At 39.7% G+C, this 12,754-nt stretch overlaps 1 protein-coding gene across 2 annotated transcripts in view; it reads left to right on the top strand.

Annotated features, from left to right (window-relative positions):
- The first annotated feature begins 2,826 nt into the window (after window positions 1-2,826).
- LOC149303351 (HEAT repeat-containing protein 1-like) overlaps window positions 2,827-12,754 on the top strand; it is a 28,815-nt gene continuing 18,887 nt past the window's right edge. Inside the window, exons 1-20 of one of the 2 annotated variants that reach the window (XM_089481516.1) lie at window positions 2,827-2,968; window positions 4,084-4,300; window positions 4,803-4,944; window positions 5,277-5,378; window positions 5,787-5,927; window positions 6,111-6,319; window positions 6,506-6,639; window positions 6,793-6,895; window positions 7,220-7,330; window positions 7,436-7,553; window positions 7,797-7,904; window positions 8,289-8,384; window positions 8,955-9,037; window positions 9,197-9,408; window positions 10,029-10,150; window positions 10,363-10,529; window positions 10,840-11,039; window positions 11,470-11,618; window positions 11,725-11,914; window positions 12,150-12,322. In XM_089481516.1, the coding sequence (XP_089337642.1) occupies window positions 2,827-2,968; window positions 4,084-4,300; window positions 4,803-4,944; window positions 5,277-5,378; window positions 5,787-5,927; window positions 6,111-6,319; window positions 6,506-6,639; window positions 6,793-6,895; window positions 7,220-7,330; window positions 7,436-7,553; window positions 7,797-7,904; window positions 8,289-8,384; window positions 8,955-9,037; window positions 9,197-9,408; window positions 10,029-10,150; window positions 10,363-10,529; window positions 10,840-11,039; window positions 11,470-11,618; window positions 11,725-11,914; window positions 12,150-12,322 (2,919 nt within the window). Of the gene's footprint in view, window positions 2,969-4,083; window positions 4,301-4,802; window positions 4,945-5,276; window positions 5,379-5,786; window positions 5,928-6,110; window positions 6,320-6,505; window positions 6,640-6,792; window positions 6,896-7,219; window positions 7,331-7,435; window positions 7,554-7,796; window positions 7,905-8,288; window positions 8,385-8,954; window positions 9,038-9,196; window positions 9,409-10,028; window positions 10,151-10,362; window positions 10,543-10,839; window positions 11,040-11,469; window positions 11,619-11,710; window positions 11,915-12,149; window positions 12,323-12,754 lie in introns of both variants that reach the window. The other variant, XM_089481517.1, reaches the window with a different exon arrangement.

The raw sequence follows: 12,754 nt of genomic DNA, 5'->3' as shown, positions 1-12,754 counted from the left end.
CTTTTATGGAGGGAAAGGATCAGGGAGCAGTAAAGCGAGGTCTGAAGTGACAGGTCTCGCCCTCCCACCACAGGATGGCGGATGAAGAATGAAGGAAGAAGGATGGTGGAAGAGGTATGAGATGAGGAGAAAGGGGTGTAATGGCAGTGTATATAAATGTATGTGTTTGTAAGCTTATGTGTGTGTGTGTGTATGGACAGGTGTGTGTAAGAGCAGTATAGGTATTTCTAAGCTGTGTGTAAGGGCAGTGTATGTGTTTATGTGTGTGTAAACACAATGCACGTGTATATGTGTGTGTAAAGGCAGTATATGTGTATATGTGTGTGTAAGGACAATGTATGTGTGTTTATGAGCAGGTGTGTGTAAGGGCAGTGTATGTGTATATCTGCGTTTATGAGCAGGTGTGTGTAAGGGCAGTGTATGTGTATATGTGTGTGTGAGGGCAGCGTATGTGTGTGTATGGACAGCTGTGTAAGGGCACTGTATGCGTATATGTGTGTGTAAGGGCAGTGTATGTGTATATGTGTGTTTATGGGCAGGGAGGCTAACAGACTTTTTTTAAATAAAAAAAAACCTCTGCTGTTGTTGACTACTCTTCCAATGATACTCAGCATTATGGTGGACACCTGGCTGGCTGAGAATCATAGGAATTGTAGTTCACAACTAGCACCTGCAGCTTTACTGTTGACTGCACTAAACAGGATGCTCAGCCAGCATCATGGAAGCCGTATGTCTGGCTGTGCCTCATGTGAACTGTAGTTAACAGCAGATAATATGACAGGTGTTAGTTGTGAATTTAAGCTCCCACGATGCCTAGTCATGTGGACACCTGGCTGGCTGAGCATCATGGGAATTGTAATTTACATCTACTGTTAACTGCACTTCCCATGATCATACCTGGGAACTTCTTGGCTCCGGCTACCCGGAGCCTTCCCTTATGGGATGCGGCTAGGACTGCACACAGACGTCAGCGGGCGGTCCCGTTGATGTTGGTGGGTAGTCCCGCTGACATTGGTGGGCGGGGAGTGGGGCATGTCAACACCCCGCAACCGGGAGGATTCCGGTCTTGAACCGGAGGAGCAGCGCTCACGCAGCAATCTCCGGGTCAAACCTGGAGAGTTCCCAGCCATGCCCATGATGCTCTGCCAGTTCCGATGAGTTCCGCGACATTTTGAAATGTTGGGAGGTATGCATTCGGGATCAAAGACAAGAGGGGCAAACCGACCTTGCCTACCAATAAATAAAAAAATAGTAAAAAAAAAAACAATTACAATAAAGATAAAAATAAAGAAGTATAAAGACCCCATATATACATGATTAAGTGTAAAAAAAACCCCTTGTCATGAAAGAGTTAATATTAACATTATTTCAACTTTTAAGATTGCAGAACTCTGTAATACACAGATATTAAGCACACATTCTTAACTCCTAGAGGGACAGTCCCTCTGGAAAAAAGCACACTTGGGGGATATTATTAATTTCACATGCAAAAAATGCATAACGTGACAACCCTACTTGGCGACATTTGTACAGTTTTGGAAAACATGAACTTCGCGTAATCACCCATAACAAAAATGGCCGCTCGTGCCGAACGGCATTGTCACAGTGTGAGGGATGAGGCCATAGAGTAGACAGGAACTGGCATAGAGTGTCGCTAATGATTTCCGGGTAAGGGGTCGCACATGTGGTGTGAGAGCCGAGCTCGCTGCCGCATATACATCCAGCGGTATTGGAACGTGATTACCGGCCCAGTGTCCATCAAAAGGTAAAACGATCACGGATATAACGCCATCGTGTGCGGCACAGAGCGTGGGCTTGGTGTCCCTGTGTTTTGTTGTTGCGGAAATTAGTCGGACAGCGATTGTATTTACATGGAAGTAAAACAAATTATATTACCAGTATACCAAGAATTTTGCCATTCAAAAGCTTTTGATTCTAGTTAACATATAGGTTAATGTGAAGATAACTTTAATAAAGTTTGATTGAAAGTACAATTCCTCTGCTTTTGTATTGTGCATTAATACTTTTTTTTTAAATTATGAAGTCACTTCTGATTAAACGGCAAAAAGTAGCAACCGGCAAGGGACTTGGTATAAAAAAAAACCTGTACTTTTAGAAAGATAACTAAAAAAAATAAAGTGGCAACTCTTCCCATTTGGCTATATATTAAGTGATTTCTGTGTGAAGTTTAGATCTTTTCTCCTGAATCATGTTTTTGTAATTATAAACCTGTGTTGTAAGAATGTAGAATATAGATCTTGTTATGTATTGAATTTGCTCAGCGGAGAACCTGCTCAGGAACCCCACTTGGAAACCTGCCGTGCCCATGTTGTGTTTCCTCTGAGATGTGTTTTGTGTTGATGACAGCAGGTTCAGACATTATGAGCAAAACAAAAAAATTAATTTTTGTTAAATTTTACTGCGAATAACTGGTTCTTCTATCTCATTGAACTCCATACAGAGCCGCCTCTGCCACGGCATGGTTTATTATTTGTTTTATATAGCGCCATCACATTCCGTAGCGCTGTACTATGACATAACGAGTAGAAATGAATGGGAGTAGCAACAGCCCCCATGTGTTCACTATGTGTCTTAACCCCTTAAGGACAATTGAAAACAATGTATTTTGAGCTTGTACATGTACGGACTTTGTCATTAAGGGGTTAAGATTTTGAGACCTCTCTTTTTGAGGCCACCTCTTCAGTTGGAGGTGCCCTCTGAGGTCCTGAAAGCGTATGTTTACATATTAGTCCCTTTTCTGTTCTTTTGTATTTTGTTACTATTAGTTTTTGTTTCTTTGTTCTCACAGCAGCATAACCAGCAGACATGACCACCTTAGCCCACCAGCTGAAGCGCCTTGCGCTGCCACAGAATGATTCAAGTCTTTTCCAACGGGTCGAAGCCGCATCTCTTCTGTATGACCGCAAAGAAGCTGCTAACATTGACAGGGAGACATTTTATGCATTGGGTAAGCCCTTTGGCAATGATGAGGTAGTGCGAAGTATGCACGTTATTAGGAGATTCTATAGTACTTGTATTTAAAGACAGGCTTTATCTTATGGGAGAACCCCAACCACAGAAATAAGGTGAAAAACATTAGTATCACTTATATTTGTTGTTAAAAAATGGTGCTCCTTTGCGCTTTCCAAACAAGAGTAGCTTTCGTGTTGGGTTTGTTACGTTTAGTATGGGGCGTGTGTAAGGAAAGATAACAATTCAAAAAATGATGCTTTATAAAGCATTTCTTTTTCAATCACATGAGAATGTTGTGCACGGGATATTCACTAACTTACCTTAACTCAGCGTCAAGGTCTTGACACTTGGGCCACCAGTATGGTCAGTGCTAAGTATCAAGTTGGGTAACCCATTGAATCATCTTGTGACATATCTTGGAGCTGCTCCGAGGATAATGAATTCACTGCTGCAAATTCCCAAAGTCTGAATTGGGAAAAGTGTTGAAAATGATAAGAGTTCTTTGGCTAGTTATCATGCTGCCGGATGTATAGATCAAACAATGGTTTGTGTTTACAGGTTTTCATTTTTTGTTAACTTGTGGTATTGGATCTATAGTCACATGCTGCCCCCATCACATTTTATACTACATAATTAAGCCCGTGGGCGGGATGATAATTCTTATGTACCAAAAATTTCTTTGTAAACAACATTTAGGGTATAAACTGTTGTACCTGAGGGTATGGAGCAACTCTGAGTGAGAGTATGAAGAATTTTCACCTTGATCGCCTTTTCAGCTATAGCTCTAGAAAAACGAACATGCATTGTCCATGCCTAAATACCTAATGCTTTTTTTTTTTTTAAATTGAGGTATAATTCCAGTAAAATTAGGTCAAGAATGTAAGTGCAAACACTAGTTATCATTAAATTATATTCAACAGTGTAGTTTACTATGAAGGTAAGTGGGTGTTTTGACATTAATTTAGCTTTTAAAAGCTGTTACTGAGCTCTTCCATTTGAAAACAATGCAGTGTCATGCTACCTTACTCTCTTAGTTGGTTACCCAAGTCTGTCTTATTATAGAGAGAGTGCGAAACTAACTGGTATGTTCTTACCCTTATTCCTCTGTAGGATGCACCGGCCTTGAGGAGTTGATAGGTATCGACCCTGCCTTTGAAGCTTTTGAAGAAACTCTGTTTAGTCACGCCTCAAAGAGCTTGGAGCGTAGTGTCCAGACTAAAGCCGTGAACCAAAAGCTGGATGAAAGCATATCCCTCTTTCTCATACACCTGTCACCTTACTTCATGCTCAAACCAGCCCACAAGTGTCTGGAGTGGCTAATTCACAGGTACAGCATTCTTATGGTGCAAGAAGCTGAGTGATAACGTGAGACAGGTTTACTTGATAAAAGGTGTAGTAGATTCATGGAATAAGCCTCCAGTGGAATTAGTACATGTAAATACAGTAGGGGCAGTTCAAGAACAGCTTGAATGTGTATTAATAATACAAAAAGGGAAGACTAGATGGGCCGTCGCCATGTACGTACCTCCTTGGATGGATGTTCTCTTACTAGTGACATTCCATAAATATTCTTTATTTTTTATGTCACTCAGTCTTGAATAATCTGGCAAAAATATTAGAGTATAAAAAGAGCCAATGCGCTCCTTTATCTTCTGTTTAGTCTGCCATGTGGTCTTCTTGAAGTTCTTCGTGAATTCTAGTGTAACCTAAAAACCTGCTGAATAGTGCAATGATGGACGATGCATGTTTTTAGATCAAGTTAATACTGGTTTAACATGTTGTTGATTATCCTACCTGTAATGCTGAGAATACTTTCTCTTTTGTTTAAGGTTCCACATTCACCTTTACAATCAGGATAGCCTGATAGGCTGTGTTCTGCCGTATCACGAGACCAAAGTGTTTGTCCGTGTCATTCAGCTGTTACGTATATCAGATCCAACTCACAAATGGAGCTGGCTGCATCCAATCCAGGTAATGTAAATCTTTAGGTGTTCTTGCTGTGTTATTACTTTATTTGAAAACTTAAGCTATGAGTTTTACTATATATCGTGATACGCAATAGGATGTCCCAGAGAGCTGTAATTTAACTCCGCGGTGTTATATCGTGCAGTTTATTTCATCAGGAGACACATTTTTAGGGCGCTGGTCAAAATGACAAAATAAAAACAATAAAATCCAAAAAACAGATTCCCCACAGCTAGAAGGGAGATCATTGGGGGGTCTGCAGTGATTGCACATAGTTTTCAATAATAAAATTGGAATTTTTGGTTGTATTGCTCACTTTTGGGTTTTGTGTATTACAGGCTCCAGGTGTCCCTCTTGCCAGAGGCACCCTCATTACACATTGCTACAAGGACATGGACTTCATGGAATTCATCTGCAAGCTGGTGACCAAATCCATTAAGGTTAGTGTAAAGCTGTGGATGACTGCGTGAATACATATTATCGGCACATAGCTTAGTTAAAGTGATGGCATAGATTATAGTTGTACATCAGGCAATGAACCGGTTCATTTGATATCTATGAAAGCCATGTTTGTAATTCTGGCTAGAGGTCTGTGTAGATATTGTCATGTGTATTATTTTAAGAATCCTCTTAGTCTTCTAACATACTCTTAGTCTTTTTTTCTCAATCATCAAACTTCATGGAAGTGAGATATTCTTGTATATGCATATATATCTATATAAAATCTGCAATCCTTCTGCCCTTTTGCCACGTGCTGAACAGAACTCTACCAGATAAATATTTATGAGAACCTCTATGTATCTTGTAATTTAATTCAAAATGCTCTTATATTTTGTTTTTGTTTTTAGGTGTTTTCTGAACCTGCAGGGAGTGCAGCTAAACTGAGAGTTCTGCTGTCATTTTATGTCTCTACGATAGTGGCAGCTTTGGACTCCTCAGAGCGTGTCTCGGACACACTAGTAGCTAAACTTCTTCCTTATGTGCAAAAGGTAATCATTTTTATCTTGAACCGCAAAATCAATGCGCACGCTCCATATTTTGTTTTTACTACCTGTTAATTTAAATAAGGAAGAAGCCCTGATTGATGTAGCTGTGAATCAGAATACTGGTGGTCAGTGCTAGTAAGCACCCTTGGAAGAGGTTGTTGACTCAAAATGCTGTCTTCCCATCAGGGTTTAAAGTCCCCCTTGGAAGGTTACCAAGCTGCCACTTACATGATAATCTGCCAGTTGTCGGTGAAGACAGTGATGGCTCCGACGCTGGTCAAAGCCCTTGGATCCCAAGTCAGCAAGAGTCTTGTTAAAACATCAATGGTCCGAGAAGGTCTGAGCTGTCTGATTATTCTTCTGCAAAACCAACAGTCCAAGGACCCGGGCAAAAAGTAAGTAAATGCTTGTCTCTATAAGTGCAGTAAGTAACGGATGAGTGCTTACTAGTGTATATTAAGACCTGGAATGGAGGTTTGTGCTGCAGTGGTTTTTTTCAATTCATTATAATTTCTCCATTTCTTTTCATGAACCTTATGTCTATCAGATCATATTAATCATTTTTTTTTCTCTCTCTTTAGGCCGTTTATTAATCTTTGCAAAGTTCCTGATTTAATCACGCTCCTTCAAGCAATTGCGGACTCCTTTGATACAACCCCTCTGTTAGAATACCTAATGCCGAACCTAGCATCGGGCCTTTTTCCCACCACTCCCGGTAAATATTTGAATTTTCGCACCCACAAATGTGCTGGTTTTTTTGCTAGTTCAGTCTGTATTTGTTTTGTGTGTTTGTAGCTGTATTTATGATCCAAAAAATATTACTGACCCGATCCAAATATTTTGGTTTATTCCATATGTATACCAGTAGCAGAAAGCTCGGAAGAGGTCAGTCCTGACACTTGTAAAGACATTCTTCAAGCGATACTCAGTGGAATACTACTCGAAAACAATATAGACAAGCTCTTGGCTCGGTAAGGAGTTTACTTCAACTTTGGAGCGCGTCCGAGCTGGAATGATATGAAAGCCTTTTTGCGTTATTTGTAAAACCAGTGTTTGATAGAATCATAGCGTTAATATTGTTGGATCTGATGTATTTGTGCTTGTCATGTAGCTTTGTGTAATTTGGTTTAAGGTGGCGTAATGTTACATTTAGTAAGGATTTTTTTTTAACACTGTCCGCCTCTTAAGAAGACAATGGGGTGGCCTTGGATGATTAGCCATGTTTATTTTACCTTTTTTGAACATAGTGTCACTAAACATATTCATCTAATGTTGTCTTCACATTCCTCTGCCAGCACTTTGCTGGATGAATTTCTCTCCTATGGAGAGATGCACCAATCTGAACCAGACAGAATATCTGAACTGGGAGGGTTTCTCCTCCCTCTCATCAGGCTCTTAGAGAGCAGGTAAGTGAATCTGGTACATATATTTGTGTGTTTGCATATTTATTTAGAATGTATGTCACAGGTTTACAGATTTACTATTCCACTTTCATTCATTCGCAATTTTAGATATCCTGATGCTCTTGACTCTACTCTGGCAAACCGTCTGAAAGACGTCTCGGATAAGGAGAAGCAAGACCTGTTTCACAGATTTATATCGCTCTCCACCAGCGGTGGTAAATATGAGGTGTGTTGCTTGTTTTAAACATATTGAATACCGATTGTCTCGTACGCTGGATCAATCAATATGGTGTATTTGAAATGCCCTAGTGAATCCTTGTGCTTACGGACCAATTGTAAATGGGTTTGAAGTAACTCAATAATTAATCTTATACCCTTAAAGGATTTTTTTTTTGTTTTTTTTTTTTTGTTTTTTTACATATTAGCTTTTTATTTGGATATTGCTTCATTTGCTTGGTTCTCATTCTAGCTACTGGCAGACTGCGACACCTCACTCCTGCTCAGTCTGAATCACCCACAGGCCGGAGTGAGACAGTTGGCCCTTCAGCACTTGAAGGATATTATCGAGACATCCAGGGTATGTGTCTATCGCTCACAAAGTCAAATAGGGAGCTGTCACTTTGTATTGCATATTCTTGTTTTGTAAAACATTACCCATGCTGGATGTTATATTGATAATGGTCTGCTGTGAAAATGATAGGCTATTTACTAGAACCCATATTGGAAAGTACAAGGGCCAAAAACCTATATACTTCACATATTTAAATTTTTATTCTAACTCACTGTGAGATGCAATATATCCTTTAAGGGTTGGTCAGAAGCTTCCATCCAATAGAAATGCATAGGTTACTATTGAAGGGTGGAATTGCATTGCATTGACTTCTCTGTATTGAATTAGTGTAGTTTTTGGATATCAGTACATATGGTGTGCTTTCTAACATCCTTTTGTTTGGCCGTACAGGCAGGGTTTGATGAATCCTTTATACAGGAAGCAATTTTAGCCCGTCTTGCGGATGATAACCTGGAAGTGGTCATGTCTGCTTTGAGTGCCTTCAAGGTAAATTATGTTTTATAGTTTGCTACTTTTTGAAAAAAATATGACAACAGCTAAAGCCAATTGGCTTACGCGCCAAGTAAAGAACAAAGGGGCATTTGCTTATTCCTAAACGTTCTGTGATTTGATGTTGAAGACAATCCGTAAACTTGAAGCTAACGGTAGCTGTAAAATATACACAGTGCCACTACATGGTCCCTTTATCAGCTACACATCTGCCACTTTCCAACTTCTACAATTTACAGTTCTTTACACTAAATACTTATTATTTTCCAAATGCCATTCCATATGTACAGTGAGATCCCACCTTGTGTCTGTTCCAGTATCTTTCTTCTTCTAAGGACGTGATTTTATGGGTTATGTGGGAGTCTAGAGAACCTGATTGTATGTGCAATCTTAACTTCCAAAAGGGCTGGCTGATCTCAATGTGTCAATACAGTCTTCGCTGAGGGATTATGGGATATGTAATATAATTGAAGACAAAAACCGATCCTCTTAAATGTGTACAGGTCCTTAGATACTGCAGTAGTAGTTAACCACATGTTAACCGGTCATAATGTATTTTGTCCTCAGTTGTATCACACCCACTGTGAAGTTGCCGTCTCAAGTCTTCTTAACCTCTTTGAAAGAGTTGATCTCACACAAGATGAGGATTGGTATGTATGTTTTTTTCCTTTCCTTAGCCTTATACATCTCCGTCTATTTCACATCTGCACTTGTTCTCCACTTCCAACAACTGGAATACATATCTAGTACCATTTACAAATGGAATTTCATAGTTTTTGTATTCATAAACCGCATTGTGTTTTACACAGGTACAAGGCTCTCGAAGAAGCAACAGTTCTGCTTGTCCAGCAGATGTCCATTAAAGATAATGAGGCTATCTGCAACAGAGTGATCCTGACATTGATTCCATACATGGTCTTCACAAACAGTGACCCTGACTCCTCTGAACAGAAATTGGCTCTGTACCTGGCAAAAAGTGGGGTCTGTCACCTGCATCCACTAATGAATGGTTGGCCTGAAGGTATGGGTCATATTTTGAAGCAATATCACCATAGGGAACTGTTAAGGTTATCTTTTAGTAGCTAGTATAGGGTTGTTATTGTTTGAGTTGTGTTTTGCTGCATAATCATTTAGGTCTCACGTAAAAAAAAAAAATGAATGACGGTACAAGAACAGAAAAGAAGTATGAGTTTGGAATTAAGTGACAAAGGCAAGGATCATATAGTTTTGGTATTATACATGTAATTCCCCCCCCCCCCCCCCGGTAAATGAGCTCATTCAGTGTTATCTAACATGCCCACCTTAGTATTAGGACATCTGATCAGACCAGTCACTGTATATGTCAAAGGTGCTTTTCCAAGTGCCATGCTGAACTTAACACTTCAGTAACTACAAAAATATTTCCTAGCACTAATGTATGCCCAAGCCTATTCCAGGCATAATTCTTGTAAAATTTTGACTCATTTACAACTTTTGCCGGGACCAGTTAATTGCCATGTGACACAAAAGCAGTGTCTGATGGGTCATAGAAACTAAAAGCACCCTCAAAGTTTTTGTATTTTTTGTTTGTGTGATTAAAATTTCAGGAGAATGAATAAAATGAGTTAAACATGAATCTTTTTCTTTTTTTTTCTTTCACAGCTCTTGAGGAAGTGTTAAAAAATGCTAAGCCTGCACAAATACTTGGCCTGGCAAACAGCAGTATGGTTCATCTTTTGTCAAAGAATATGTCTGCTGCAGACTCCCCTACCTCTCTGCAAATGGTATGTGACGGCACTCGGATTGTGGTTGCCCAGTTTGATTAAATCGCTCACATCTATTACTTTGCTTTCGTTTTTTGTTTGTTTTATACATATCGCCGTATGTCATTTATAGCTTGATTTTAAAGTATTGATATCCATGTTAAATACACGTGCCGATGTTGGGTACATACTTGCATGGAACTCACTGGACTTTCCCCTTTATGCCCATGAAGGTGGACGATATGATACAGGCTCTTGAAAAGGATTCATATAAGGTGAGGCAGAAGGTATCATTTCACGTCTTGTCGCATGCACTTGTGCAAGGATGTTGTAGCCTCCGGGAACACCAGGCCGTAGTCAGCGTTTTCCAGCTACTTGACAAGAGACTAAGAAAGATGGATTTACCAAGAGGGGTAAGAATCTTTTTTTCTTTTTTTTTCTTTCCTGAAAATCATGCACATTGCAAGATTGTAATAGTTTAACTCAACAGTGGTGTTTTTGTAACGAAATACACCTTACCTGACTTTTTCCTACTTTTGAGGCACTCGGCCCAAATCCAGAAACAGGAGGCACATTTGATCAAGTGTTGGTGATTACTTAAAAAGTAGCATGATGAAAAATAGTGTCTTAGCAAGCGATCTGTGATCGAAAATGTCGCATATTTGTGGCAATTCTTGAGCCGTGTTGTTGCAAAATGTTATAACTCTTCTAAATCTGACTCCACAGGAAGCCCGTGACAAATGGCATCTGGATGATTTGAGTGGGAAAGAGCTGCAAATCCAGCTACTAACGGAGTACATAAAGACACTGAATGCTGGACAGTCTGCTGACATGGAAGAAGCTGTTTTACTTATGCTGCTGTTGAGAAATTTTATAAGCAATCTCCGCCGCCCGGAATCCTTTCCAAAAGGTGAGAAATCCTGATAGCGCCACAAGATCTCCTCCTAAAATGATTCCAAATGTTCAGAGACTTTGGGGTCTATTCAGTAAGAAACTGAACTATTTGGCAGGAGAGTTGTGATTTCAAACATACACGATGAAAGTCCAACCCAGTGATCTTCTGTTCCAGGAAGAGTGGGTTCTTCAAAGTGCCTAGGTGAGAGTTGAAACAGCAAGCCTCAGGCCAACGGTCTTTTATGGAATAAACCCCATTATGATAAAATCAATGACTTTGTCAGACGTCTTTGTTGGTCCCGTGAACTGTGACTTGTGATGTATTGTGTTTAGATGTGCAACTTTTTTCTGTTGTCTGTGATAGGTTAGATGTGCTGTTTGATATGTTTTGCATGGCCACTGTGTCATTCACTCCTTAATTCTTCTCGAATGTGGTTGCTTTACAGATAGCATGTGGTGGAATCCAGAGACCATGGACAACCTGAGCAGAGTGTACCTGCAGCTTCTCATTGGCTTGTTTGAAGTGATAATTTGGGGTGCCAGTGAGGGACCATACTCTGCCAACTTCAAAGCTCTTATGGGATCCCTATTTCTGGTAGGTGGCCCCAGGCGGTCCCTTTATTCAAGGAAAACAGAAAAAACCTGCCTTTTAATTTTTAAAATCTTAATTTCATCATTTATTTTCTTTTTTGTTTTTAAAGGAACACCTAAAAGATCACATGGAACTGTTCCGTTTCCTCTCGGTGCTGTGGACCTATAGCTGTAATCTGTCCAAACCATTAGATTGTACAGTGAATGCGCTGCTGCAGACCCGAGCTCTGTACATTGGCCACACTTTGCTAGCATCGCAGGCAGAGATCAAGAGGAGACTGGCTTCTCCCACCTCCCCTGGTACGCACAGTCGATTTGTTAACCTGTCACTTTGTATCTGCAACATGATATATATGTGTGTGTATATGTATGTATGTATGTATGTATGTGTATATAATATATATATATCCACAGTGAATTGAATGTCCATGCTCTTATGCCATGACAGTGTGGGATAAGAGGAAAGAACTATAATTCTCAACGAGAAATCTTGTGATCTTCTTGCTAATAATTTGAAATTGTTTATCTTCAACAGTGGTCGTGTCTTTGCTGATTAACTTGACATGCCCGGTCCGAGAAGTGCGCAGAGCAGCCATAACTTGCTTGCAAGATCTCTCTACAGTGACGGATTCACCGTTCCTCCCTGTATTACAAGGCGTGGTAGAAAAAACCGAAGAGATAGTTGCAGACTCAACCTTTGTTATTCTGGTAATTGTGACTAATTACTTTTTAATGAGATATTGTTTGCTTGTTGAAGAGCTACTACAAAGTCCGTGAGAAAAATGATTTTGCTTTTGTGTTTAGCCCATGTATTTATCCGTTACCTTGCATGTCCTGGAGCCTTTTTAGAAATGTATGTTATCTAGAAGAGGTTACCAGCCTAGTCCTCACCACATTCTATTCAATAAAGAGATTCAAAGAACCCAGACCATTGGTGCTTTGGGCAACCATTATTGTAGTGAACCAAAATGTGACTTTATAAACCCTATTTGTCTTTAAATAATTAAGTATTCTGAGCTTATTTTGAGAGCATTGTAAAGAAAAAAAAAAATAATGAAAACCCAAATGTGCCCCACGTTTTGCATTTCTAATGAAAAATATTCAGTTTATAGGTAATATTAAGAGATTCAAAGTCCATTA

The sequence above is a fragment of the Sceloporus occidentalis genome, unplaced genomic scaffold, assembly GCF_023333645.1.
Source record: "Sceloporus occidentalis isolate IW3139 unplaced genomic scaffold, rSceOcc1.0.p SCAF_15, whole genome shotgun sequence".
Lineage (NCBI taxonomy): Eukaryota > Metazoa > Chordata > Lepidosauria > Squamata > Phrynosomatidae > Sceloporus > Sceloporus occidentalis.
This window is presented reverse-complemented; position numbering and strand designations above follow the sequence as displayed.